Here is a 27,697-nt window from a genome sequence, read left to right as displayed (position 1 = left end):
GTTGAGCTGTATGGAGGTAAAGGGAAATATTGAATTTGGTTATCAGATATGGCGGATTCAGAGTGTTTATTTATTTGTGTGTGTAGGGGGTTTGGGGTTCATCCTGAGAATTTTCAACATTTTCCTCAAATTCGACACACATGGAAACCCACTTTGAAATTTGTAAACCGCCACTGTTTGCAGCAATTGTTTAGAGATCAGCGTATCAGAAGATTATTGAATATCTCTCATGAGTTCGCAAAAATGAACATCCATCAAACTAGCCTCATAGTACAGAATACAATCTCTAGCCAGATTGTTGTATGCCCATTCAACAAACAGGTTCATTCATGGGCGGTCTCTCTGTATTCAACGTGAGTGAATGTTGGTATGTTTTGGGGGGCTGCGGTATATCCGTGGTGTGTCTCCTTTGAGCATCAACATCTTGGTCCATAGACACATATCAACTGATTGCCAGATAGTATGTACTCGCCACGCCTCGTACCCTCAATCACAATTTTATATGAAATTAATGATTACATGAGCTGTGAGTATTAATTTAATGTTTTTCGGTGCAATATATTACATATACATGACAGTGATTTAAAGCATCTTTATTCAAACATAACCAGTCGTATATTGATATTTACATTGATATCGATATTACGCAATAAATATCACCTCCATGTGCGTTTTATTTGAATTGAAATTAAATCTGTTTCGTGTATGAAAATTTATCTATACTTCTGATGTATGTTACCACAAGTAGACTATACTACTCTAGGTAGAGGGTAACAAACAGTTGTATTTACACAAATTTAAACCACTCATACTAAAGAAGTATTTCGACAACCCTCTAATTTTACCGTCTAAACCAAGGCGCCAAAACGCGTTATACGTCTGGACTAGAAAAACGCGGGACTGAGTTATCAATATCATTGCTATCTAAAGGTGCTAAGTTCAATTACCATGTAATAAATTCCAAACAAGACGTTATTATGACCCTTTTTCTGTAATTTTCCATCGGCAGTAAGGCTCCTCACTATGTAAATATTAGGTAAACCGAAAGTAGATTAAGAGACTATTATATGTATACGCTATCTATATATTATGTTGATTTATAATCTCTATTGGCCTATAATGTTATTTCAGAATTCTTCCGTGTTCGAACAAAGCCTTTATCAAACGATAACACTGCCTGAATTATATGCTATCATCATAGAAAATTTGAGCCATTTTATTTCAGTTTTAAAAATCAGCATATTTCTTAATAGCTTAACGTTTATATTGAACCAATGAGAACTCATTTAATTGCAAATCATAGATCATGAATGCAACATAATTTCCGTCTTGTATAACAGACGAGGATGTATGCTTTTTTAAGAATACATGCCTATGAACAAATCTTTTTATTTGTTCTTTACATCAAAACATCTGTGATCATGCTTTGGACGAAATGATTTTTTTTTAGAAAGCTTGAATAATCAAATTTCTAAGTTTAAACTGTGACAGAGGGTGTGTAAAATAGAGAATGAATTAGCAATTCATCTTTCAAACAAGAAAAGAATTTTAATATGTTTATTTCACACCCTTTCTATAATAACGCACAAAAAGTTAACCACACATCCCAAAACACGTGCAAACATCCCCCCAAATAAAAAAAAACCACAAAAAAACACAAAATACACGCAATAACACCCTCCCAAAATAAACGCAATCACACCCTTCCATAACACACGCAATCACACCCTCCCAGAATGCACGCGACCACACTCTTCCAAAACATACGCAATACACATTCCACCCTCATGAATACACCAGTAACTCATAAAACATTTACAGAATAAAATATACATAACGAAATAATGTATAATGTATGTTTTGATAGAGAAAATGGAGCGAAAAGAATATTTGAAAACACTGGAATCTTTGATCAGTAGTTATACCGAGTATAGGTCGTTTCCAGAGGTACACTGTACATGTAGTTAAGATGACAGACACCTGCCACGGTAGTACTAAGTAGCGTTATCTGTCGGTGAAAATTTATACAACCATTGTATACAATATAATACTACCACGGACGACTGTTTACGACATTCTCCCATTCACCTTCAGACCCACTTTCGCTGATCACGTGATAGCGCTCGATTTAATGTTAGTGTGTCAGTGGTCCAAGTTTTATGAATTGACTAGCTACGTGGGTTACATTTGCCTTGAAATTTATAGTATAATTTATTGTCTAAAATTGGTATACATTGTAGCAAACGACATATTGACAATTCATTGTGTACTTTTTCCTCCGTTCTTTCCTTCCCTTTCCCTCCGTTATTCTTTCCCTTCCTTCGTTCCTCCTTCCTTCCTTCCTACCTTCTTCCTTCCTTCCTTCCTTACTTACTTACTTAACAGAAACTACAAATGTTATAAATATCTAACGTAGATTTATGTATTTAATGCATTGTTTTAGGCTTTTCCTTTCCCCCTAAACACCAGATAGCGCACAGTCTTGACTTTCGTGTCAATTCTTATTCAAATGGAAAACCCTCGACTAAAAAGCTATAAATTTTACTTTTTTTCAATCATACAAGTATTATTTATGCGTAACTTCTTGTTTAAATTGAAAAAATCTTGATTTAAAAGCTATAAATATTACCTTCAATGATACACGCAGTTTACGGAAATAACAAGGCATATACATAGGTATTTAATTAATCTGATACAAAATTGATGTATTGCCAGTTATAATTGATAATAAAACCCTACGTTAGAATACAACAGGTCTATTGTATATATTAAGATTCAAATACAATCAGAATTAATGAAATTAGCATATGTATATATAGTTATATAAGCTAAGCCCCGAGGCAGTGTCTATCATTGACTTGAGATAATAGTGACGTTTTCCGTGTCCTCAACGTCTAACCTTCGCCGTCAAGGATTTCCAAGACGACCTCTGAGGTCGAGCCGCGTGCACCAACATAGACGAACATAGCATATGATGATATGGTAATCACTTTAAGTGGAATAATTTACGTTGAAGAGAGTTCTGGAACATATATGGGTTAGAAGTATATTTTCAAAATGTTTATTTACAAGCAACCATCATTAGAACTTTTGCTGAATATTTCTATCGATATAGTGGACCAATAGTATTCTATAGGGACGTAATCAGGTCGATGGTTTTTTATCCGCGACCTCCTAACTCTTGCACATCCTAAATATCATCTATTGTTGATTGACAAAGTTGTGCGTCTATCAGTGTGTCTGTTACTATACGGTTATATATCTATTTTCTCTTTCTGTCTGTCGATCTGTTTATTCGAATTGCCTATTATATAGTCTGTCTTTCTATGTATTCATGGACTTGTTTGTATATTTTCTCTGTCTGTCCATCGGCATTTGTACATTACAGATTTATCTGCCCTTGTTGGAAATATTGATTGTGACGTCATGTGTTTGTGAGCGTAACGTCTCAGGAGAAATCCATACGAATTTCGTTCATAAAACAATGATGACACAAAAGATACCTAGCTCGGATTTCTCGAAACAAAAGTACAAAAACTTAAGTTTTTTCTCCTTAAATAACTTATGTTGATAAAATTGACTTAAGTCAAATTTTGACTTAAGTCTTTTGACTTAAGCTTGTTTCGAGAAATCGGGGCCTAGTCTCTCCGCAAGGGAGGTAACTCTAGTAAAATGCAAAGACGGAATAAGTGGATTTAGATAAGTGATTCTATATCAGACTAAATGTCTACCCTCTCTGTTTGTCTGTCTGTCTGTTCTTGTCTGTTATTCTCGAGGTGTGTACAGTATACGGTAATAACTGTATATGTATATAGTCTATCTGCACTCCATCGCCCAGACCAAGATCGATGACACTACATCTCACAGGTGTTTCACAGACATACACGCACGTTGATACGTAGATACCCACTGGGAACTACTTTGAAGCCAGAATTAATATCCTTTGATTTAGCGACACGTGAAAGCGCGATAAGTTAATCTACACAAATATATTCTACCAATACACTTTCCATTAAATACATTTTGTAATACCCAGATAAAAGTGTACCTTTCCCGTTATAGTAATTCTAGTCTTCATTTTTGTTTACGTTGTGTACTTGCAGGACTCGCCGCACGTGACAGAGGGCGTTACGTGTACTAAGACGTCGCAGTACCACGTCTGACGACTAGGCGACACTAAGCACGTGACATGTCGAGCTCCGACCTCGTGGGACTTGGTGGTCCAGTGGTACGTGACCAGGGCATTGGGCGCCAAGTCAGTGATGAGAGCTACAGTAAGTAAAAGCATTATAACACAAGGCATTGGGCGCCAAGTCAGGGATGAAGGCTACAGTAAGAAAAGGCATTATAACACAGGGCATTGGGCGCCAAGTCAGTGATGAGAGCTACAGTAAGTAAAGACATTATAACACAGGGCATTGGGCGCCAAGTCAGTGATGAGAGCTACAGTAAGTAAAGACATTATAACACAGAGCATTGGGCGCCAAGTCAGTGTTGAGAGCTACTGTAAGTAAAGACATTATAACACAGGGCATTTGGCGCCAAGTCAGTGATGAGAGCTACTGTAAGTAAAGACATTATAACACAGGGCATTGGGCGCCAAGTCAGTGTTGAGAGCTACAGTAAGTAAAGACATTATAACACAGGGCATTGGGCGCCAAGTCAGTGATGAGAGGCTACTGTAAGTAAAGACATTATAACACAGGGCATTGGGCGCCAAGTCAGTGATGAGAGCTACAGTAAGTAAAGACATTATAACACAGGGCATTGGGCGCCAAGTCAGTGATGAGAGCTACAGTAAGTAAAGACATTATAACACAGGGCATCGGGCGCCAAGTCAGTGATGAGAGCTACAGTAAGTAAAGACATTATAACACAGAGCATTGGGCGCCAAGTCAGTGATGAGAGTTACAGTAAGTAAATGCATTATAACACAGGGCATCGGGCGCCAAGTCAGTGATGAGTGCTACAGTAAGTAAAGACATTATAACACAGGGCATTTGGCGCCAAGTCAGTAATGAGAGCTACTGTAAGTAAAGACATTATAATCCAGGGCATTGGGCGCCAAGTCAGTGATGAGAAATACAGTAAGTAAAGACATTATAACACAATTCAACCTGTGTAAGTAAAGACATTATAATCCAGGGCATTGGGCGCCAAGTCAGGGATGAGAGCTACAGTAAGTAAAGGCATTATAACACAGGGCATTGGGCGCCAAGTCAGTGATGAGAGCTACAGTAAGTAAATGCCATTATAACACAGGGCATTGGGCGCCAAGTCAGTGATGAGAGCTACAGTAAGTAAAGGCATTATAATCCAGGGCATTGGGCGCCAAGTCAGTGATGAGAGATACTGTAAGTAAAGACATTATAATCCAGGGCATTGGGCGCCAAGTCAGTGATGAGAGCTACAGTAAGTAAATGCATTACAACATAGGGCATTGGGCGCCAAGTCAGTGATGAGAGCTACAGTAAGTAAAGGCATTATAATCCAGGGCATTGGGCGCCAAGTCAGTGATGAGAGCTACAGTAAGAAAAGGCATTATAATCCAGGGCATTGGGCGCCAAGTCAGGGTTGAGAGCTACAGTAAGTAAAGGCATTATAACACAGGGCATTGGGCGCCAAGTCAGTGATGAGAGCTACAGTAAGTAAATGCATTACAACATAGGGCATTGGGCGCCAAGTCAGTGATGAGAGCTACAGTAAGTAAAGGCATTATAACATAGGGCATTGGGCGCCAAGTCAGTGATGAGAGCTACAGTAAGTAAATGCATTATAACATAGGGCATTGGGCGCCAAGTCAGTGATGAGAGCTACAGTAAGTAAAGGCATTATAACATAGGGCATTGGGCGCCAAGTCAGTGATGAGAGCTACAGTAAGTAAATGCATTACAACATAGGGCATTGGGCGCCAAGTCAGTGATGAGAGCTACAGTAAGTAAATGCATTACAACATAGGGCATTGGGCGCCAAGTCAGTGATGAGAGCTACAGTAAGTAAATGCATTATAATCCAGGGCATTGGGCGCCAAGTCAGTGATGAGAGCTACAGTAAGTAAAGGCATTATAACACAGGGCATTTGGCGCCAAGTCAGGGATGAAGGCTACAGTAAGAAAAGGCATTATAACACAGGGCATTTGGCGCCAAGTCAGTGTTGAGAGCTACAGTAAGTAAAGACATTATAATCCAGGGCATTGGGCGCCAAGTCAGGGTTGAGAGCTATAGTAAGTAAAGGCATTATAACACAATTCAACCTGTGTATAAAGATCATCTGGCTATAACGACCATTTCCCTTCTGCCCTTTGGTGGTCTATTGACAGGTACCAATATGAGCACAGTTCATAGGCATATGAACACAGTTCATTGGCATCAACTGATCCCGTTCCCACTGTCTAGAGCTATCTCAGTAAAGTTGGGCTTCAGTGTTGCACCAATGATTGACATCATTGTGTAGCTAACATAATAAGACATACCCGATACTCCAGGGGTTTCGAACACCTACTTTCGATCTTTACACCCCTGGACCCTCTCGTAGTAAAATTGAATGCAGTTCAGCGGAAAACATTTGACCAATCTCAGGTCTGCAAAGATTTGAAGGCTACAGAGAGAGTGACGACCAATTTCAAAGCCACACAGTCAACCACAGTGTACCGTTATACGGATCTTTTGATGTGCATTGAAGAACTAAATTACCTGTTATGTTGCCTCCAGTTTGACTATGAGATACTCCAGGGGTGTCGATATTGTTAGTGATGCGAACCCCTGGAGTATCGAGGATGTAATCAGACAGCCATTCAAATTCCGGCTTTATCTCATTGGTGATAAAAATAGCACATTGATGCCATGAAATCCAAATGATTGTGAAGTTGGATGTGATTACATAAGGTGTGATACCTTAATGGCGACATTTGTACAATAATTAAGGAATTAAAAAAAATGTCAGTAATTAAAACGAAATATGATTTTAATCGAAAAACACATGGTTTTAAACTGATATATATTTACGTATAATGCAATTTTAGTATTCATTTGTTGCAATAGATAGAATAAACCAATCTTTCCAAGGTGCATTCCGGTTCCCACACTTGAATGAGGGGCGCAATGAACCCTGGGATAGATTGCGAATAATCATGGTGGCTGTCGTAATGTCATGTGATCTCAAAATTGTTTCTGTTATTTCAGGCAGTAGCCATCGTACAGATAGTACGTTCATCGGACTCCGCCTCCCCAGCAGGCCCCATCGGCCTGGAAAACACCATCACAAACATCGCGGGAAAACCAGTGCCTCATATACTGTCAATCATGTGGACCCAGTTGCTCCCAGTAAGTATTGAAGAAATGCACGTGTAAAACATGTCCATTGCACGGGGATTGATATAAGTCGGACACGTGTAAATTATGTCCATTTTACGAGGATTTATAAAAGCTGGGCATGTGTAAAATATGTCGTTTTCGTAAAACATATCCATTTCAATTGGATTTATATAGGTCGGGCACGTGTGAAACATGTCCATTTCACGGGGATTTATATAGGTTGGGCACGCGTAAAAAAACATGTTCATTTCCCGGGGATTTATACAAGTCGGACACGTGTAAATTATGTCCATTTTACGGGGATTTATATAAGCTGGGCACGTGTAAAATATGCCCTTTTCGTAAAACATATCCATTTCAAATGGATTCATATAGGTCGGTCATGTGTAAAACATGTCCATTTCACGGGAATTTATATAGGTCGGGCACGTGTAAAATAAGTCCATTTTACGGGGATTTATATAAGTTGGGCCCGTGTAAAACATGTCCATTAAACGGGGATTTGTATAGGTCGATGACGTGTAAAACATGTCCATTTAACGAGGATTTATATAAGTCGGGCACGTGTAAAACATGTCCATTAAACGGGGATTTGTATAGGTAGATGACGTGAAAAACATATCCATTTAACGGGGATTTATACAGGTCGGGCACGGGTAAAATAAGTCCATTTCATGGGGAATTATATAAGTCGGGCACGTGTAAAACAAGTCCATTTCACGGGCATTTTTCACTTACACTTGCTCAGAGTAGTAGAATGTTTTATAAGTTCTTCGAGTTCAAAACACATGTGGTTTCAATGCCAGCTATTACCGTATGTTTGTGGCTCTTCTCCGGGTACTCTGATTTCTTCAACTTCTAATTCCTGGAATGGCCTCAATTACTATAGAGGAAATATTCGAATGATGCTATACAAAGTCTACTTGTTTGCGCAACATTCTCAATCCATTTATCGTTTTTTTAATCATACTTTTCTGCACACTTTAATTCTTTTTCCTTCTCTCTGTCTGTCTTTAGCCGCTGTTGAGAATTTCCTCGGTAAGTTTGTTGTGAAATGGTGAGGGTTCCTGTCTCGTGCTGCATTGTAATATAAAATATCGAAATAAGGAACAAGACAAACGAAAACAAAATTTGAGTTCATTTTAACAGCTTCACATTGTTATGAGAATTGCGCCACGCACTAACTTGAAGGTTGTCGCATGATATTGCTGGACCGATTTGGACTTAATTGCACCAATACATTGTATGTCTATGCTTCGTTAAAATGCCGACGCAATATTACTACTGTCGATGTCATCCAATAAACGGTGAAGGAATGTGATACATTGTCATCTGGAGAGGTTTAATTTAAAGTTGGGATTAACTTCATGTATATAACTATATATTGACATATGTGTTGTTGCTATGAATATCAGCAAACATTTCATCTTATTATATTTTTAACATTTGATAGACAATAACAAGAAAATGCTTTTCTCCTCTGTGTTGTGTATAGTTATTTTACTGTGTTTTAACAAACAAAAATATGTTTGATTTACACTTAATACACAATACGTAGGTTTGCAAACTATTGATACCAAAACTATCTGTGATTGGCTTTTGTGTAACATGTTGACAACCTTTTATTTGACGTCAAACAAACAAAACAACAAACAAACAAAGCCTCATATCTGATACATTCCGTTTTAACCAATTTTTCAATAGTTTCGATTTTTAACTAAAATTTTGGCGTTATCTTCTACGCTGGACCATTTACCGTTTGTCAATGCTGTTACCACAACGTCCTTGCTGTTATATTCATTTCCATACATATTTTTATTTTTGTAGCCTCAATATCGCTGCAGTTACCTAAATATTAGACCATCGATTGTTTGTCCATGCTGTTACATTCTGTACCACCACATCCTTACTGACAATCTTATGTTCCTTGCTGTTACATTAAGATTCCATTCTACACTATAATTTTGGTAGCCTACATATCGTTTCCATTTTCTTCTGTACTAGACGATTTATTGTTTGACAATGCTGTTACATTCTTCGTCACAACATACTTATTGACAATCTGATTTTCCTTTGGTCTCTATGTCCTTAGCGTAACACGTTTTTCTTATATATGGAAAACCTTGTGTCATTACTGTAACTTAAACTTCTTTCAAATGTTGACAGCCTCGATGTCGTTGCTGTGACCTGGCAGCCTCGATTGTCTTTGCTGTAGCCTATACTTCTTTCACAAGTTGACAGCCTCGATTTCGTTAGTGCAACCTATACATCTGTCACATGTTGACAGCCTCGATCTCGTTGCTGTAACCTTGCAGCCTCGATCTCGTTGCTGTAACCTATACTTCTTTCACATGTTGACAGCCTCGATGTCGCCGAGCGAGAAGATCCAACATCTGATTGGGGAGAATGATGAGGAAACTCACAACATTTTCTGTCAGTTAGACACACTACAGCGTGTAGGCATAGAATACCAGTGGAGAGAAGCCGCCAGGTTTGTACCCGAGAACCAAAATGTCTTCAAACGATAAAAAATAACAATTTACAAGCATCTCGACTATTTCTATGTTTTTTCTTACTAAATTGTTACCCTTTTCAATTTCATTTTTGAAACAAAATAAAAATTTTCTTCGCGATTCGTTTGCTGCATTTTCTTTTTGATGTAACAAAAGTGTACTCTAAAGAGTTATCTTCCTTCCCAAGAATTATTGTAAAGCTTGTAAAGCAAACACTTTATAACCGGAAATGATTTTTTTTCTGAATGCGTTCATATCTAAAATTGATCGATAAAAATTAAGAAAGGTTCATGCCAAATTTGGTGTTTGATGCTTTTATCATCAATGACATTGTGGTTTTTTTTTCTCTTATCCGCTGTCTTGTTGAAAGCTAACGTTGCGAAAATATCAATTCGCCAAAATACTCACGGTCACAATATATGTTGACAGATGGGTGAAATACGAGGAAGACGTAGAGGAGGGAGGCTCGAGGTGGTCCAAACCTCACGTGGCCTCCTTATCGCTCCATTCCCTTTTTGAACTGAGGTCGTCCCTCCTACAGGGCGCCGTGATGTTGTCGATGGACGCCTACCACATCGGTCAAGTCGCAGGTAACGCAAACTTTGAATAATTAAACTAGACGTAAATGTAAGATGTGTCATAGTCTACCTTCAGTTTCAGCAAATCCTGCAGCAAAAGGCATTAGGTTTTTGTGACAAGCAAAAGCCTATCAAAGTCATATCCAACGACTTCTAAAACGGTCTTTAATTTTGAGTTCTTTTTAACTGTTTAAATATACTAGAAAAAACTAATAAGACAAATAAGTACAAAATCTTTAATACGTCATGTCATAACTGTTTTAAAGATGATGTAATTTACAATTTGTATAATGTAAAGAGTTATACAAATTTTTGACCATATTTCTTTTGTCAAGAAAATACTCTGCAGTTTACTTTTTAACTCATCGTTTTGTGTTTAAATTGGCCTTTGCACACAGAGACCAGGATTAAAATTGCTGGCAGAATTTCTGAGCTGACAAGACATACAATAAACAGTATATTGTCATGCTTATAACCTGTGTTTAGCGTAGATTCTGTTAACGGGTTAAATTAAAATTTTCAAAAATAAAGAATGAGTACAAAATTTATAGTTATGTTGGTTTCTTCCACATAGATATGATCCTGGACTCTTGGATCAATAACAAACAGCTGGAGGAGCGCCTGAGAGACCCCATCAGGACAGCCATGGTCTCTTTCCATTGGAACCAGCACCAGAAGAGAAGGCGTAGCGTCATGCCTGACGACGATCCAAAGGGAGGCTTCAAGAGACGCTCAGTGAAGAGAACTTTTTCTGAGATTGGTCGCTCATTCTCTGTCAAAGGGAGAGGTCTGTAATTCTTACATAATTGGAGCATTTAAATAAGAGAAGCATTGCGATTTCTCTGTGATGTCATCCTCGATATTCCAGGGGTTCCGATCACTTTTGATCTCTACACATCGTAAGTGATCGGAACCCATGGAGTATCGAGGATGCTGTGATGTAGACACTATAAAAATAAGTCTTAATAACTGAAAATATTAAAGAAAAATAATAACAACATGTATATATGTCAAAAGGACGTGGATATCTCAACCCTCGTGAAACTTTTACAGTGTTGCAGTCAAGAACATCCGTTGAACGTATTGACCCCTAAAAATTCTTAATAAACTGTTCCGACTTATAAATTAGAAAAGTTCAAATGCGATTTTGGGTTACTCAGTAAAAGACTGGTAGTTCGCTTTCTTGACGATTTTAAGAGCGGCTTCTGGACTTCATAAGATATTTGACAATATCCGCCTCATATTTTCTTAATTATCCAAATGCTATCTTATGCTTATAAACTCTCAATCAAAAGAACGAGTCATCCAGTTTTAGTTTCATTTGTCTATGTCATAAACAGTGAGATATTGGGAACTTACCTCATTAAATACAATATCAAATGATTGTCATCTATAAGAAGTTGGCTTAACTAACGGATATTTGTTATGTTTCAGAAAATAGCTCCGGACATCTATCCCAACGATCGGCGGCAAACCTCCGAGGCAACCCGAACAGCATTCCCAATATGGAGAACATGGGCGATCTACCGGACTCCGCTTCTTCTGCAAAGGTAAAGGAACAGACTGCGCATGTCTTTATTACGACCCATCCCACCCCATTTTCCATTACGACGGCAGTTGATAATGTAAACCAACTTTTATTCGAGTTCCGTTTCAAAAGATATTCGCGGATTTAAAATTGAACGGAAATACATTTGAATTCAATAGTGAAAGAATTGTAAACGCTTTCGCGAGTTTTCTATCGCAAAATTCGCCAAAATAAATCGAACGCGAAAATAAAGTTTGATCTAGGTTGTCCGTCTGTCCATCTGTAGACATAACGAGCGATCGACTACTCCTCCGAAAATACTGGAGCTATTTCAGCGAAACTTTGCAATGAATTACAGTTTTAATTAAATCATAATGTTTAAATGATAACAACAAGAAACATCTGTCATCTTGGTATTTTAGGTACTGTGGTTCGACTTAGTCGGGATACTTATGTCGATCAGTCGAGTAATACGGTGGCTTGTTGAGATAAAATGTCGACTAAAAAAATGAAATAACTTATTAATAATCCTATTTTACTATGGTATATTGCATCCAAAGAATAAATACATTTGTATTGCGATCAAAGAATAAATAAATATATCTATTTATTGATTTATGCATTTTCATTTGCCTATTGTTATTTTCTGTAGTAATCGATTATGACTAATAAATTCAAAATTATGTACTTGTTATGTTCTAATTATGTTTTGTTTATGCAGTTAAATGTGGACTTCATGAGAAAGATCCCGGAAGGAGCCGAAGCAGCGAACATAATGGTTGGGGAGATGGACTGTCTAAAGTACCAGATAACGGCCTTTGTCCGTCTGACGGAGGGTCGACATGTCGGAGATATGACAGAGGTTCCCATCCCCACCCGATTTATCTTTATATTACTAGGCCCTACCGGCAGTTACTCCAAAAATTTTGAGATGGGTCGGTCCATATCAACCATTCTAGTCGACGAGGTATGTAAGCGTAAATATTCTGGGGCAAATTCGGCTAGAAATAAATTATACATCTATAAGAAGACTTGAATCACTTGATAATCGTGGAAAATTTGTGTGTGTTTTCGAAAACATAATATACATGCTATTATCTTCTGTATGATAAGCGCAGTTTTAGTCGTTTCCTTGAAAAGTCTTTCGCGATTGCGATATTGGTAACCGCAGAAATTACATTTTAATAATAATTTATTACCCTCTCGGTTTGCAAGGCAGCGGATGGATACATTGCGACATATCATATTCATTTATTTATATTTATTTATCTATGTAGTTATTTATTTTTATACATAATATTTGGGAGTTTTACTGGTTCTAAATAATGCTGTATTGTTTTTATACGATTTTCACTCACTTCTATTGCTATATCTCGTATGGTGATGGATCTAACTTTTTATGTAGGTTTTCCGGGAAGTTGCATACAAGGCCAGAAACCGGACGGATCTTCTGTCCGGAATAGACGAGTTCTTGGACCAGGTGACGGTGCTGCCCCCTGGTGAATGGGATCCAAAGATCCGTATCGAACCACCCGACAGTGTACCATCACAGGTGAGGAGTTCGTAACACCGCTATATAACCGACTCGATTGTTTGCTACTATTAACTAATGATATTTTAGAGTGAAAAATCGCGGCAGTTTAAAGTTCATGTATTGGTATCAGTTTAGACCTAAAAAGGAGACATGAAAATGCTACAAATAGAATATTCCTTGTTTCTTGATGACTAACAGTTAAATTTCATTGCGTCGGAGTAAACTTTGATATTTTTCATGATTGCAAAGCGTTCCAGCTCTCTCGTAAAGAAAAGCGTCTTGCGAAAAGAGAGTGGTATACCGTATGGAATTATTAGCAGGTTGTGAGATGATTGGTCATATTCTTCGTAAAACAAAACTTTGAGGTCTTGATGAAAAACTTTCATACTGGAAGCATCTTTTGTTCAATCATGTATTTGAGTAATTTTAAGATAAGAATATACTAATAAAAATGAAATATATTAAAAGTTTTGCCTTTGGAATAAATTTAGTTAAAAAAAATAACATCGGTTACATAAAAAATAATTTACGATTGATAGGAAGGAAGAAAAGTAGCAAAAGTGCCAACAGCGGTCTCCGTGCCGACCGAGAACGGAGCCCCTGTCGCCCCAAAGCCAGCCCCACAAGAAGAGGAAGAAGAGGAATCGCATTGTGATCCTACGCTCGCACGAACTGGCAGGTTAGTGCTAGGTTATTGGTCTCGTGACATAGTTCCACGGCACGTGCAAATGATGCACGCATAAATACTGACGAACTTCTTTTTGTTTGCAAATATGTTGTAAGATTGACTTACATATATTCAATACGGCGGATTCGGGATCCCAAAACGACGTGGGTCTCACACAGTGAGTGTGACGTCATCGTTTGACGTAAGTTGTGTAACGTCATACTCACCGGAAAAAAAATAGCTCTTTTGCAAGTAGGTATATATCCATTGTGACGTTATTATTTTGTGAGCGAACATCACGCCATTTGCACTGAAAAGTATGACATTATGCTCGCAAACACATGACGTCATAAGCAATCCCTAACCGCAAGGGCAGATAACTCTTGAATAATATTTACATGATTCTGTTTTCAGGTTATTCGGAGGACTGATCAATGACGTGAAGAGGAAGCTTCCTTACTACTGGAGTGATTATACCGACTGTGTACACATCCAGTGTATCGCCTCCGTCATCTATCTTTTCCTCGCCACCCTCACACCCAACGTCACATTTGGAGGTCTCCTTGGCCAGGCTACCGATCAGTATATGGTACGTTAACCAGACAAAGAGGTTAATTCTTAGATGTTCATATTAAGTAGATAGTAAAACTCGATCAATAACAATGAAATATTTTGAATGATCAACAAAGCTTATTTCATAAGCAGTACTTCAATATATAATCGATTTCAAATTAGGTGGGATCGTTAAAATGACGTGTCTTCTTTCTGTAGGGCACCATGGAATGTATTCTTACTGCATCACTCTGTGGAATCCTGTTCGCCTTATTTGCTGGTCAGCCCCTAAATATCCTGGGTAGTACCGGACCCATGTTGGTGCTTGAAATGATATTGTTCAACGTTTGCAAGTAAGTGTCCTTACACATGAAACAATAACAATTATGTATGTCCTATGTAAACACTTTAAAAGAATGAATATTACAAAATCTTCAGTTTGGAAATCGTTATGTTCATATAAGCACCGTAGAAAGGTTTAATTATTTCATTGTTAGAAAGGGTCTGTGGTGGCTGAGTGGTTAAGTTGTCCCGACATACTACCACAAGCCCTCCACCTCTCGGTCACGAGTTCTAAACTCATATGTGGCAATTTCCAGGTACTTACCGCTGACCGGCTTTCCTCCCCCATCAAGCCTGACACGTCCTTATATTTCCCTGGCTGTTAATAAGGCGTTAAACTAAGCAAACGACAACAAAATCTTTTAATTATAAAACTGTAGTAAAGAGAATTCCGTCGTTGCATATTAGAGTTAGCTCCCTTGCGGGTAGGTATCGATTGTTACGTCATTATTTTGTGAGCGCAATCCACGTCGTTTCTCCGAAAACTATGACGTAATGCGCGAGTATGTCACAATCAATACCTACCCGCAAGGTCAGATAACTCTGTTATATGCAAATAAAGAATAGTCTGATCATACAAATGTGTTTCAGGGACCAAGGCCTAGTGTACATGCCTTTCCGGTGCTGGGTAGGAATATGGACAGCAGGTCTATGTGTGATCATCGTGGCATTTGACCTTAGCTCACTTGTCCGGTACATCACGAGATTCACCGAAGAAAGCTTCGCTTGCCTTATCGCCATCATCTTTATCTATGAAGCCTTTAAGAAGGAGATTGGTATCATCAACAAGTACCCCCTGAACCCACCGCACTATAGCGACGTGTGTGATTGTCTGAATCCATATCTCAACGACACATTCTTGAACGGGACCGACTACAACGACACCTACAGTGGATACAGCTTGTACTCTACAATGGACGATAACTCCACGAACATGACGATGGACTGGGGTTCCTTTAATAAGACCACCTGCGCGATGTACAACGGAACCTTGGTTGGAGAAGGCTGTGTGGAGAACGATGAGTTCAAACCCAATGTCTTCTTCTTCTCAATTCTACTCTTCTTCGGGACCTATATCATCGCTTCTACTCTGACTGGGATGAAGAACGGACAGTTCTTCCCTTCGTCTGTAAGCTATCATATTGTTATATCCAACCGTCTGCTAAAAGGGCCTGCGGTGGTTATCTCAGTCCAACATTTCGCAACATAATCCCAACCGAGGCGTTAGCAACACAACATGAATTCATTTTGTTTTATGTCAAAAGGATGTATTGTTCCAGGCTTGAGTTTTTAACATGTCCCAACATATTACCACAAACCACTAACTCTGAATCGTGAGTAAGAAATCCTATGTGGGTCAGACTCACCAAGATTTCCACCATCTAAACCTTGCATGTCAATAAGTGGCCCTGGCTGTTAATAGGACGTTAAATTGATCAAACTAACCAATCATCACTCTCTATTACTTTATTCTTATCATTCTAAATAAACTCCAGAAGGTTCCATGTTCTGGAAAATTGCAGTGTGATATCTGTAAATTACCAAACTTAATCCCATAAATCGTTCTGTTAATATTTGTATCCAAATTTTAATTAATTTTAATAGTATAATTGATTTATGTATATATATATACATATGTAACATAAATAGTACTTCATCCATTGCATATTTCATTCATTTATCTGAATTATATCCCTTAAAAGTCTTTAATATTCAAAATCACATTTTCTGAATAAAATAAAATTATAAAAATAAAATGCAATGATTCAAGCATTTAAATTAAAAACTTTTATATGTAAATATTCCAACTATAATACAATACGGTTAATAAGCAATAAATCCCTGAAGGGAATAATAGAAGACAAATAGATGAAAATATAATGATCAAATAAAGAATGTATTTATATAACCATTTATATATGTATATCTTGTAGTTTCTTCTGAATTAACATTTAAAAACAGAACATTTGATTCAATGCTCATTTCGTACATTTGATAAATTCGGAATTGGCTGTTATATTCCTTACAAAAATGTACTTCTTTAAGAACAGACAGTGTAAAGGCTTGTCGTATTTTATTTATTCAGGTTCGACAACTCTTGAGTGACTTCGCTGTCCTTCTGTCCATTATCATCATGGTGGGCATTGATATAGCAATCGGTGTACCTACCCCAAAACTTGAAGTACCTTCAGAATTCACAGTAAGTCTGAACACGTTTAAGGTGGAATGCAGAAGGCATTTTTTATAATCAATTTTCCAGATCATTTGATAAAATAAGATACATTCATTGTAAGATTCCGTTAATTTTCCAAGGGATTATTTTTTCCGAATTAATACGCAACGTCAATTATTCTATTGTGACGTCACGATATCGTAGGGTTTTCGCACCATCACGGATTTTTTTTCCATACTGTATACCTCTGATTACTATACCTTACGACTTGTGTTCACTTTAATATTACCATTTAACATACTGTATACCTCTGATTACTATACCTTACGACTTGTGTTCACTTTAATATTACATTTAACATACTGTATACCTCTGATTACTATACCTTACGACTTGTGTTCACTTTAATATTACCATTTAACATACTGTATACCTCTGATTACTATACCTTACGACTTGTGTTCACTTTAATATTACCATTTAACATACTGTATACCTCTGATTACTATACCTTACGACTTGTGTTCACTTTAATATTACCATTTAACATACTGTATACCTCTGATTACTATACCTTACGACTTGTGTTCACTTTAATATTACCATTTAACATACTGTATACCTCTGATTACTATACCTTACGACTTGTGTTCACTTTAATATTACCATTTAACATACTGTATACCTCTGATTACTATACCTTACGACTTGTGTTCACTTTAATATTATATTTAACATACTGTATACCTCTGATTACTATACCTTATGACTTGTGTTCACTTTAATATTACATTTAACATACTGTATACCTCTGATTACTATACCTTACGACTTGTGTTCACTTTAATATTACCATTTAACATACTGTATACCTCTGATTACTATACCTTACGACTTGTGTTCACTTTAATATTACCATTTAACATACTGTATACCTCTGATTACTATACCTTACGACTTGTGTTCACTTTAATATTACATTTTAACATACTGTATACCTCTGATTACTATACCTTACGACTTGTGTTCACTTTAATATTACCATTTAACATACTGTATACCTCTGATTACTATACCTTACGACTTGTGTTCACTTTAATATTACCATTTAACATACTGTATACCTCTGATTACTATACCTTACGACTTGTGTTCACTTTAATATTACCATTTAACATACTGTATACCTCTGATTACTATACCTTACGACTTGTGTTCACTTTAATATTACCATTTAACACACTGTATACCTCTGATTACTATACCTTACGACTTGTGTTCACTTTAATATTACCATTTAACATACTGTATACCTCTGATTACTATACCTTACGACTTGTGTTCACTTTAATATTACCATTTAACATACTGTATACCTCTGATTACTATACCTTACGACTTGTGTTCACTTTAATATTACCATTTAACATAACTGTATACCTCTGATTACTATACCTTACGACTTGTGTTCACTTTAATATTACCATTTAACACACTGTATACCTCTGATTACTATACCTTACGACTTGTGTTCACTTTAATATTACCATTTAACATACTGTATACCTCTGATTACTATACCTTACGACTTGTGTTCACTTTAATATTACCATTTAACATACTGTATACCTCTGATTACTATACCTTACGACTTGTGTTCACTTTAATATTACCATTTAACATACTGTATACCTCTGATTACTATACCTTACGACTTGTGTTCACTTTAATATTACCATTTAACATACACTGTATACCTCTGATTACTATACCTTACGACTTGTGTTCACTTTAATATTACCATTTAACATACTGTATACCTCTGATTACTATACCTTACGACTTGTGTTCACTTTAATATTACCATTTAACATACTGTATACCTCTGATTACTATACCTTACGACTTGTGTTCACTTTAATATTACCATTTAACACACTGTATACCTCTGATTACTATACCTTACGACTAGTGTTCACTTTAATATTACCATTTAACATACTGTATACCTCTGATTACTATACCTTACGACTTGTGTTCACTTTAATATTACATTTAACATACTGTATACCTCTGATTACTATACCTTACGACTTGTGTTCACTTTAATATTACCATTTAACATACTGTATACCTCTGATTACTATACCTTACGACTTGTGTTTACTTTAATATTACCATTTAACATACTGTATACCTCTGATTACTATACCTTACGACTTGTGTTCACTTTAATATTACATTTAACATACTGTATACCTCTGATTACTATACCTTACGACTTGTGTTCACTTTAATATTACCATTTAACATACTGTATACCTCTGATTACTATACCTTACGACTTGTGTTCACTTTAATATTACCATTTAACACACTGTATACCTCTGATTACTATACCTTACGACTTGTGTTCACTTTAATATTACATTTAACATACTGTATACCTCTGATTACTATACCTTACGACTTGTGTTCACTTTAATATTACCATTTAACATACTGTATACCTCTGATTACTATACCTTACGACTTGTGTTCACTTTAATATTACCATTTAACACACTGTAAACCTCTGATTACTATACCTTACGACTTGTGTTCACTTTAATATTACCATTTAACATACTGTATACCTCTGATTACTATACTTTACGACTTGTGTTCACTTTAATATTACATTTAACATACTGTAAACCTCTGATTACTATACCTTACGACTTGTGTTCACTTTAATATTACCATTTAACATACTGTATACCTCTGATTACTATACCTTACGACTTGTGTTCACTTTAATATTACATTTAACATACTGTATACCTCTGATTACTATACCTTACGACTTGTGTTCACTTTAATATTACATTTAAACATACTGTATACCTCTGATTACTATACCTTACGACTTGTGTTCACTTTAATATTACCATTTAACATACTGTATACCTCTGATTACTATACCTTACGACTTGTGTTCACTTTAATATTACCATTTAACATACTGTATACCTCTGATTACTATACCTTACGACTTGTGTTCACTTTAATATTACCATTTAACATACTGTATACCTCTGATTACTATACCTTACGACTTGTGTTCACTTTAATATTACATTTAACATACTGTATACCTCTGATTACTATACCTTACGACTTGTGTTCACTTTAATATTACCATTTAACATACTGTATACCTCTGATTACTATACCTTACGACTTGTGTTCACTTTAATATTACCATTTAACACACTGTATACCTCTGATTACTATACCTTACGACTTGTGTTCACTTTAATATTACATTTAACATACTGTATACCTCTGATTACTATACCTTACGACTTGTGTTCACTTTAATATTACCATTTAACATACTGTATACCTCTGATTACTATACCTTACGACTTGTGTTCACTTTAATATTACCATTTAACACACTGTATACCTCTGATTACTATACCTTACGACTTGTGTTCACTTTAATATTACATTTAACATACTGTATACCTCTGATTACTATACCTTACGACTTGTGTTCACTTTAATATTACCATTTAACATACTGTATACCTCTGATTACTATACCTTACGACTTGTGTTCACTTTAATATTACCATTTAACACACTGTATACCTCTGATTACTATACCTTACGACTTGTGTTCACTTTAATATTACCATTTAACATACTGTATACCTCTGATTACTATACCTTACGACTTGTGTTCACTTTAATATTACCATTTAACATACTGTATACCTCTGATTACTATACCTTACGACTTGTGTTCACTTTATAATATTACATTTAACATACTGTATACCTCTGATTACTATACCTTACGACTTGTGTTCACTTTAATATTACCATTTAACATACTGTATACCTCTGATTACTATACCTTACGACTTGTGTTCACTTTAATATTACCATTTAACACACTGTATACCTCTGATTACTATACCTTACGACTTGTGTTCACTTTAATATTACCATTTAAAAACAGTATACCTCTGATTACTATACCTTACGACTTGTGTTCACTTTTAATATTACCATTTAACACACTGTATACCTCTGATTACTATACCTTACGACTTGTGTTCACTTTAATATTACCATTTAACACACTGTATACCTCTGATTACTATACCTTACGACTTGTGTTCACTTTAATATTACCATTTAACATACTGTAAACCTCTGATTACTATACCTTACGACTTGTGTTCACTTTAATATTACCATTTAACATACTGTATACCTCTGATTACTATATACCTTACGACTTGTGTTCACTTTAATATTACCATTTAACACACTGTATACCTCTGATTACTATACCTTACGACTTGTGTTCACTTTAATATTACCATTTAACATACTGTATACCTCTGATTACTATACCTTACGACTTGTGTTCACTTTAATATTACCATTTAACATACTGTATACCTCTGATTACTATACCTTACGACTTGTGTTCACTTTAATATTACATTTAACATACTGTAATACCTCTGATTACTATACCTTACGACTTGTGTTCACTTTAATATAAATATTAAATTCAATACACTGTATACCTCTGATTACTATACCTTACGACTTGTGTTCACTTTAATATTACCATTTAACATACTGTATACCTCTGATTACTATACCTTACGACTTGTGTTCACTTTAATATTACATTTAACATACTGTATACCTCTGATTACTATACCTTACGACTTGTGTTCACTTTAATATTACCATTTAACATACTGTATACCTCTGATTACTATACCTTACGACTTGTGTTCACTTTAATATTACCATTTAACATACTGTATACCTCTGATTACTATACCTTACGACTTGTGTTCACTTTAATATTACCATTTTACATACTGTATACCTCTGATTACTATACCTTATGACTTGTGTTCACTTTAATATTACCATTTAACATACTGTATACCTCTGATTACTATACCTTACGACTTGTGTTCACTTTAATATTACCATTTAACATTTTTACATACATGTTAACTCTGATTACTATACCTTACGACTTGTGTTCACTTTAATATTACCATTTAACATACTGTATACCTCTGATTACTATACCTTACGACTTGTGTTCACTTTAATATTACCATTTAACATACTGTATACCTCTGATTACTATACCTTACGACTTGTGTTCACTTTAATATTACCATTTAACATACTGTATACCTCTGATTACTATACCTTACGACTTGTGTTCACTTTAATATTACATTTAACATACTGTATACCTCTGATTACTATACCTTACGACTTGTGTTCACTTTAATATTACCATTTAACATACTGTATACCTCTGATTACTATACCTTACGACTTGTGTTCACTTTAATATTACCATTTAACATACTGTATACCTCTGATTACTATACCTTACGACTTGTGTTCACTTTAATATTACCATTTAACATACTGTATACCTCTGATTACTATACCTTACGACTTGTGTTCACTTTAATATTACCATTTAACATACTGTATACCTCTGATTACTATACCTTACGACTTGTGTTCACTTTAATATTACCATTTAACATACTGTATCTGTATACCACTTCGATTTACTATACCTTACGACTTGTGTTCACTTTAATATTACATTTAACATACTGTATAACCTCTGATTACTATACCTTACGACTTGTGTTCACTTTAATATTACCATTTAACATACTGTATACCTCTGATTACTATACCTTACGACTTGTGTTCACTTTAATATTACCATTTAACATACTGTATACCTCTGATTACTATACCTTACGACTTGTGTTCACTTTAATATAACCATTTAACATACTGTAAACCTCTGATTACTATACCTTACGACTTGTGTTCACTTTAATATTACCATTTAACACACTGTATACCTCTGATTACTATACCTTACGACTTGTGTTCACTTTAATATTACATTTAACATACTGTATACCTCTGATTACTATACCTTACGACTTGTGTTCACTTTAATTATTACCATTTAACATACTGTATACCTCTGATTACTATACCTTACGACTTGTGTTCACTTTAATATTACCATTTAACATACTGTAAACCTCTGATTTACTATACCTTACGACTTGTGTTCACTTTAAATATTACCATTTAACATACTGTATACCTCTGATTACTATACCTTACGACTTGTGTTCACTTTAATATTACCATTAAACATACTGTATACCTCTGATTACTATACCTTACGACTTGTGTTCACTTTAATATTACCATTTAACATACTGTATACCTCTGATTACTATACCTTACGACTTGTGTTCACTTTAATCATTACCATTAACATACTGTATACCCTCTGATTACTATACCTTACGACTTGTGTTCACTTTAATATTTACCATTTAAACATACTGTATACCTCTGATTACTATACCTTACGACTTGTGTTCACTTTAATATTACCATTTAACATACTGTATACCTCTGATTACTATACCTTACGACTTGTGTTCACTTTAATATTACATTAAATATACTGTATACCTCTGATTACTATACCTTACGACTTGTGTTCACTTTAATATTACCATTTAACACACTGTATACCTCTGATTACTATACCTTACGACTTGTGTTCACTTTAATATTACCATTTAACATACTGTATACCTCTGATTACTATACCTTACGACTTGTGTTCACTTTAATATTACCATTTAACATACTGTATACCTCTGATTACTATACCTTATGACTTGTGTTTACTTTAATATTACATTTAACATACTGTATACCTCTGATTACTATACCTTACGACTTGTGTTCACTTTAATATTACCATTTAAAATACTGTATACCTCTGATTACTATACCTTACGACTTGTGTTCACTTTAATATTACATTTAACATACTGTATACCTCTGATTACTATACCTTACGACTTGTGTTCACTTTAATATTACCATTTAACATACTGTATACCTCTGATTACTATACCTTACGACTTGTGTTCACTTTAATATTACCATTTAACATACTGTATACCTCTGATTACTATACCTTACGACTTGTGTTCACTTTAATATTACCATTTAACACTGTATACCTCTCTGATTACTATACCTTACGACTTGTGTTCACTTTAATATTACCATTTAACATACTGTATACCTCTGATTACTATACCTTACGACTTGTGTTCACTTTAATATTACCATTTAACATACTGTATACCTCTGATTACTATACCTTACGACTTGTGTTCACTTTAATATTACCATTTAACACACTGTATACCTCTGATTACTATACCTTACGACTTGTGTTCACTTTAATATTACCATTTTAAATACTGTATACCTCTGATTACTATACCTTACGACTTGTGTTCACTTTAATATTACATTTTAACATACTGTATACCTCTGATTACTATACCTTACGACTTGTGTTCACTTTAATATTACATTTAACATACTGTATACCTCTGATTACTATACCTTACGACTTGTGTTCACTTTAATATTACATTTAACATACTGTATACCTCTGATTACTATACCTTACGACTTGTGTTCACTTTAATATTACCATTTAACATACTGTATACCTCTGATTACTATACCTTACGACTTGTGTTCACTTTAATATTACCATTTAACATACTGTATACCTCTGATTACTATACCTTACGACTTGTGTTCACTTTAATATTACATTTAACATACTGTATACCTCTGATTACTATACCTTACGACTTGTGTTCACTTTAATATTACATTTAACACACTGTATACCTCTGATTACTATACCTTACGACTTGTGTTCACTTTAATATTACATTTAACATACTGTATACCTCTGATTACTATACCTTACGACTTGTGTTCACTTTATATTACCATTTAACATACTGTATACCTCTGATTACTATACCTTACGACTGTCTGTGTTCACTTTAATATTACCATTTAACATACTGTATACCTCTGATTACTATACCTTACGACTTGTGTTCACTTTAATATTACCATTTAACATACTGTATACCTCTGATTACTATACCTTACGACTTGTGTTCACTTTAATATTACCATTTAACATACTGTATACCTCTGATTACTATACCTTACGACTTGTGTTCACTTTAATATTACCATTTAACATACTGTATACCTCTGATTACTATACCTTACGACTTGTGTTCACTTTAATATTACCATTTAACATACTGTATACCTCTGATTACTATACCTTACGACTTGTGTTCACTTTAATATTACCATTTAACATACTGTATACCTCTGATTACTATACCTTACGACTTGTGTTCACTTTAATATTACATTTAACATACTGTATACCTCTGATTACTATACCTTACGACTTGTGTTCACTTTAATATTACATTTAACATACTGTATACCTCTGATTACTATACCTTACGACTTGTGTTCACTTTAATATTACCATTTAACATACTGTATACCTCTGATTACTATACCTTACGACTTGTGTTCACTTTAATATTACCATTTAACATACTGTATACCTCTGATTACTATACCTTACGACTTGTGTTCACTTTAATATTACCATTTAACATACTGTATACCTCTGATTACTATACCTTACGACTTGTGTTCACTTTAATATTACCATTTAACATACTGTATACCTCTGATTACTATACCTTACGACTTGTGTTCACTTTAATATTACCATTTAACATACTGTATACCTCTGATTACTATACCTTACGACTTGTGTTCACTTTAATATTACATTTAACATACTGTATACCTCTGATTACTATACCTTACGACTTGTGTTCACTTTAATATTACCATTTAACATACTGTATACCTCTGATTACTATACCTTACGACTTGTGTTCACTTTAATATTACCATTTAACATACTGTATACCTCTGATTACTATACCTTACGACTTGTGTTCACTTTAATATTACATTTAACATACTGTATACCTCTGATTACTATACCTTACGACTTGTGTTCACTTTAATATTACATTTAACATACTGTATACCTCTGATTACTATACCTTACGACTTGTGTTCACTTTAATATTACATTTAACATACTGTATACCTCTGATTACTATACCTTACGACTTGTGTTCACTTTAATATTACCATTTAACATACTGTATACCTCTGATTACTATACCTTACGACTTGTGTTCACTTTAATATTACCATTTAACATACTGTATACCTCTGATTACTATACCTTACGACTTGTGTTCACTTTAATATTACCATTTAACATACTGTATACCTCTGATTACTATACCTTACGACTTGTGTTCACTTTAATATTACCATTTAACATACTGTATACCTCTGATTACTATACCTTACGACTTGTGTTCACTTTAATATTACCATTTAACATACTGTATAACCTCTGATTACTATACCTTACGACTTGTGTTCACTTTAATATTACCATTTAACATACTGTAAACCTCTGATTACTATACCTTACGACTTGTGTTCACTTTAATATTACCATTTAACATACTGTATACCTCTGATTACTATACCTTACGACTTGTGTTCACTTTAATATTACATTTAACATACTGTATACCTCTGATTACTATACCTTACGACTTGTGTTCACTTTAATATTACCATTTAACATACTGTATATACCTCTGATTACTATACCTTACGACTTGTGTTCACTTTAATATTACATTAAACATACTGTATACCTCTGATTACTATACCTTACGACTTGTGTTCACTTTAATATTACCATTTAACATACTGTATACCTCTGATTACTATACCTTACGACTTGTGTTCACTTTAATATTACCATTTAACATACTGTATACCTCTGATTACTATACCTTACGACTTGTGTTCACTTTAATATTACATTTAACATACTGTAAACCTCTGATTACTATACCTTACGACTTGTGTTCACTTTAATATTACCATTTAACACACTGTATACCTCTGATTACTATACCTTACGACTTGTGTTCACTTTAATATTACCATTTAACATACTGTATACCTCTGATTACTATACCTTACGACTTGTGTTCACTTTAATATTACATTTAACATACTGTATACTCTGATTACTATACCTTACGACTTGTGTTCACTTTAATATTACATTTAACATACTGTAAACCTCTGATTACTATACCTTACGACTTGTGTTCACTTTAATATTACCATTTAACATACTGTATACCTCTGATTACTATACCTTACGACTTGTGTTCACTTTAATATTACCATTTAACATACTGTATACCTCTGATTACTATACCTTACGACTTGTGTTCACTTTAATATTACCATTTAACATACTGTATACCTCTGATTACTATACCTTATGACTTGTGTTCACTTTAATATTACCATTTAACATACTGTATACCTCTGATTACTATACCTTACGACTTGTGTTCACTTTAATA

General features: G+C 34.9%; 1 protein-coding gene across 11 annotated transcripts in view; it reads left to right on the top strand.

Moving 5' to 3' along the window:
- The window catches only part of LOC138310335 (sodium bicarbonate cotransporter 3-like), a 40,240-nt gene extending 22,949 nt beyond the window's left edge, over positions 1-17,291 (top strand). For 3 of the 11 annotated variants that reach the window (XM_069251502.1, XM_069251505.1, XM_069251504.1), the window contains exons 2-15: positions 4,104-4,274; positions 7,183-7,323; positions 8,332-8,352; positions 9,676-9,805; positions 10,257-10,417; positions 10,980-11,192; positions 11,840-11,955; positions 12,655-12,900; positions 13,339-13,485; positions 14,007-14,146; positions 14,549-14,723; positions 14,906-15,039; positions 15,620-16,157; positions 17,115-17,291. In XM_069251502.1, coding sequence (XP_069107603.1) covers positions 4,190-4,274; positions 7,183-7,323; positions 8,332-8,352; positions 9,676-9,805; positions 10,257-10,417; positions 10,980-11,192; positions 11,840-11,955; positions 12,655-12,900; positions 13,339-13,485; positions 14,007-14,146; positions 14,549-14,723; positions 14,906-15,039; positions 15,620-16,157; positions 17,115-17,276 — 2,409 coding nt within the window. In that variant the 5' untranslated portion in view covers positions 4,104-4,189 and the 3' untranslated portion in view covers positions 17,277-17,291. Of the gene's footprint in view, positions 1-4,103; positions 4,279-5,496; positions 5,529-6,018; positions 6,051-6,161; positions 6,167-7,182; positions 7,324-8,331; positions 8,353-9,675; positions 9,806-10,256; positions 10,418-10,979; positions 11,193-11,839; positions 11,956-12,654; positions 12,901-13,338; positions 13,486-14,006; positions 14,147-14,548; positions 14,724-14,905; positions 15,040-15,619; positions 16,158-17,114 lie in introns of those variants that run through there. The other 8 variants (XM_069251503.1, XM_069251512.1, XM_069251511.1 and 5 more) reach the window with 8 other exon arrangements.
- Positions 17,292-27,697: the final 10,406 nt, after the last annotated feature.

The sequence above is a fragment of the Argopecten irradians genome, chromosome 16 (assembly GCF_041381155.1).
Source record: "Argopecten irradians isolate NY chromosome 16, Ai_NY, whole genome shotgun sequence".
Classification (NCBI taxonomy): domain Eukaryota; kingdom Metazoa; phylum Mollusca; class Bivalvia; order Pectinida; family Pectinidae; genus Argopecten; species Argopecten irradians.
This window is presented reverse-complemented; position numbering and strand designations above follow the sequence as displayed.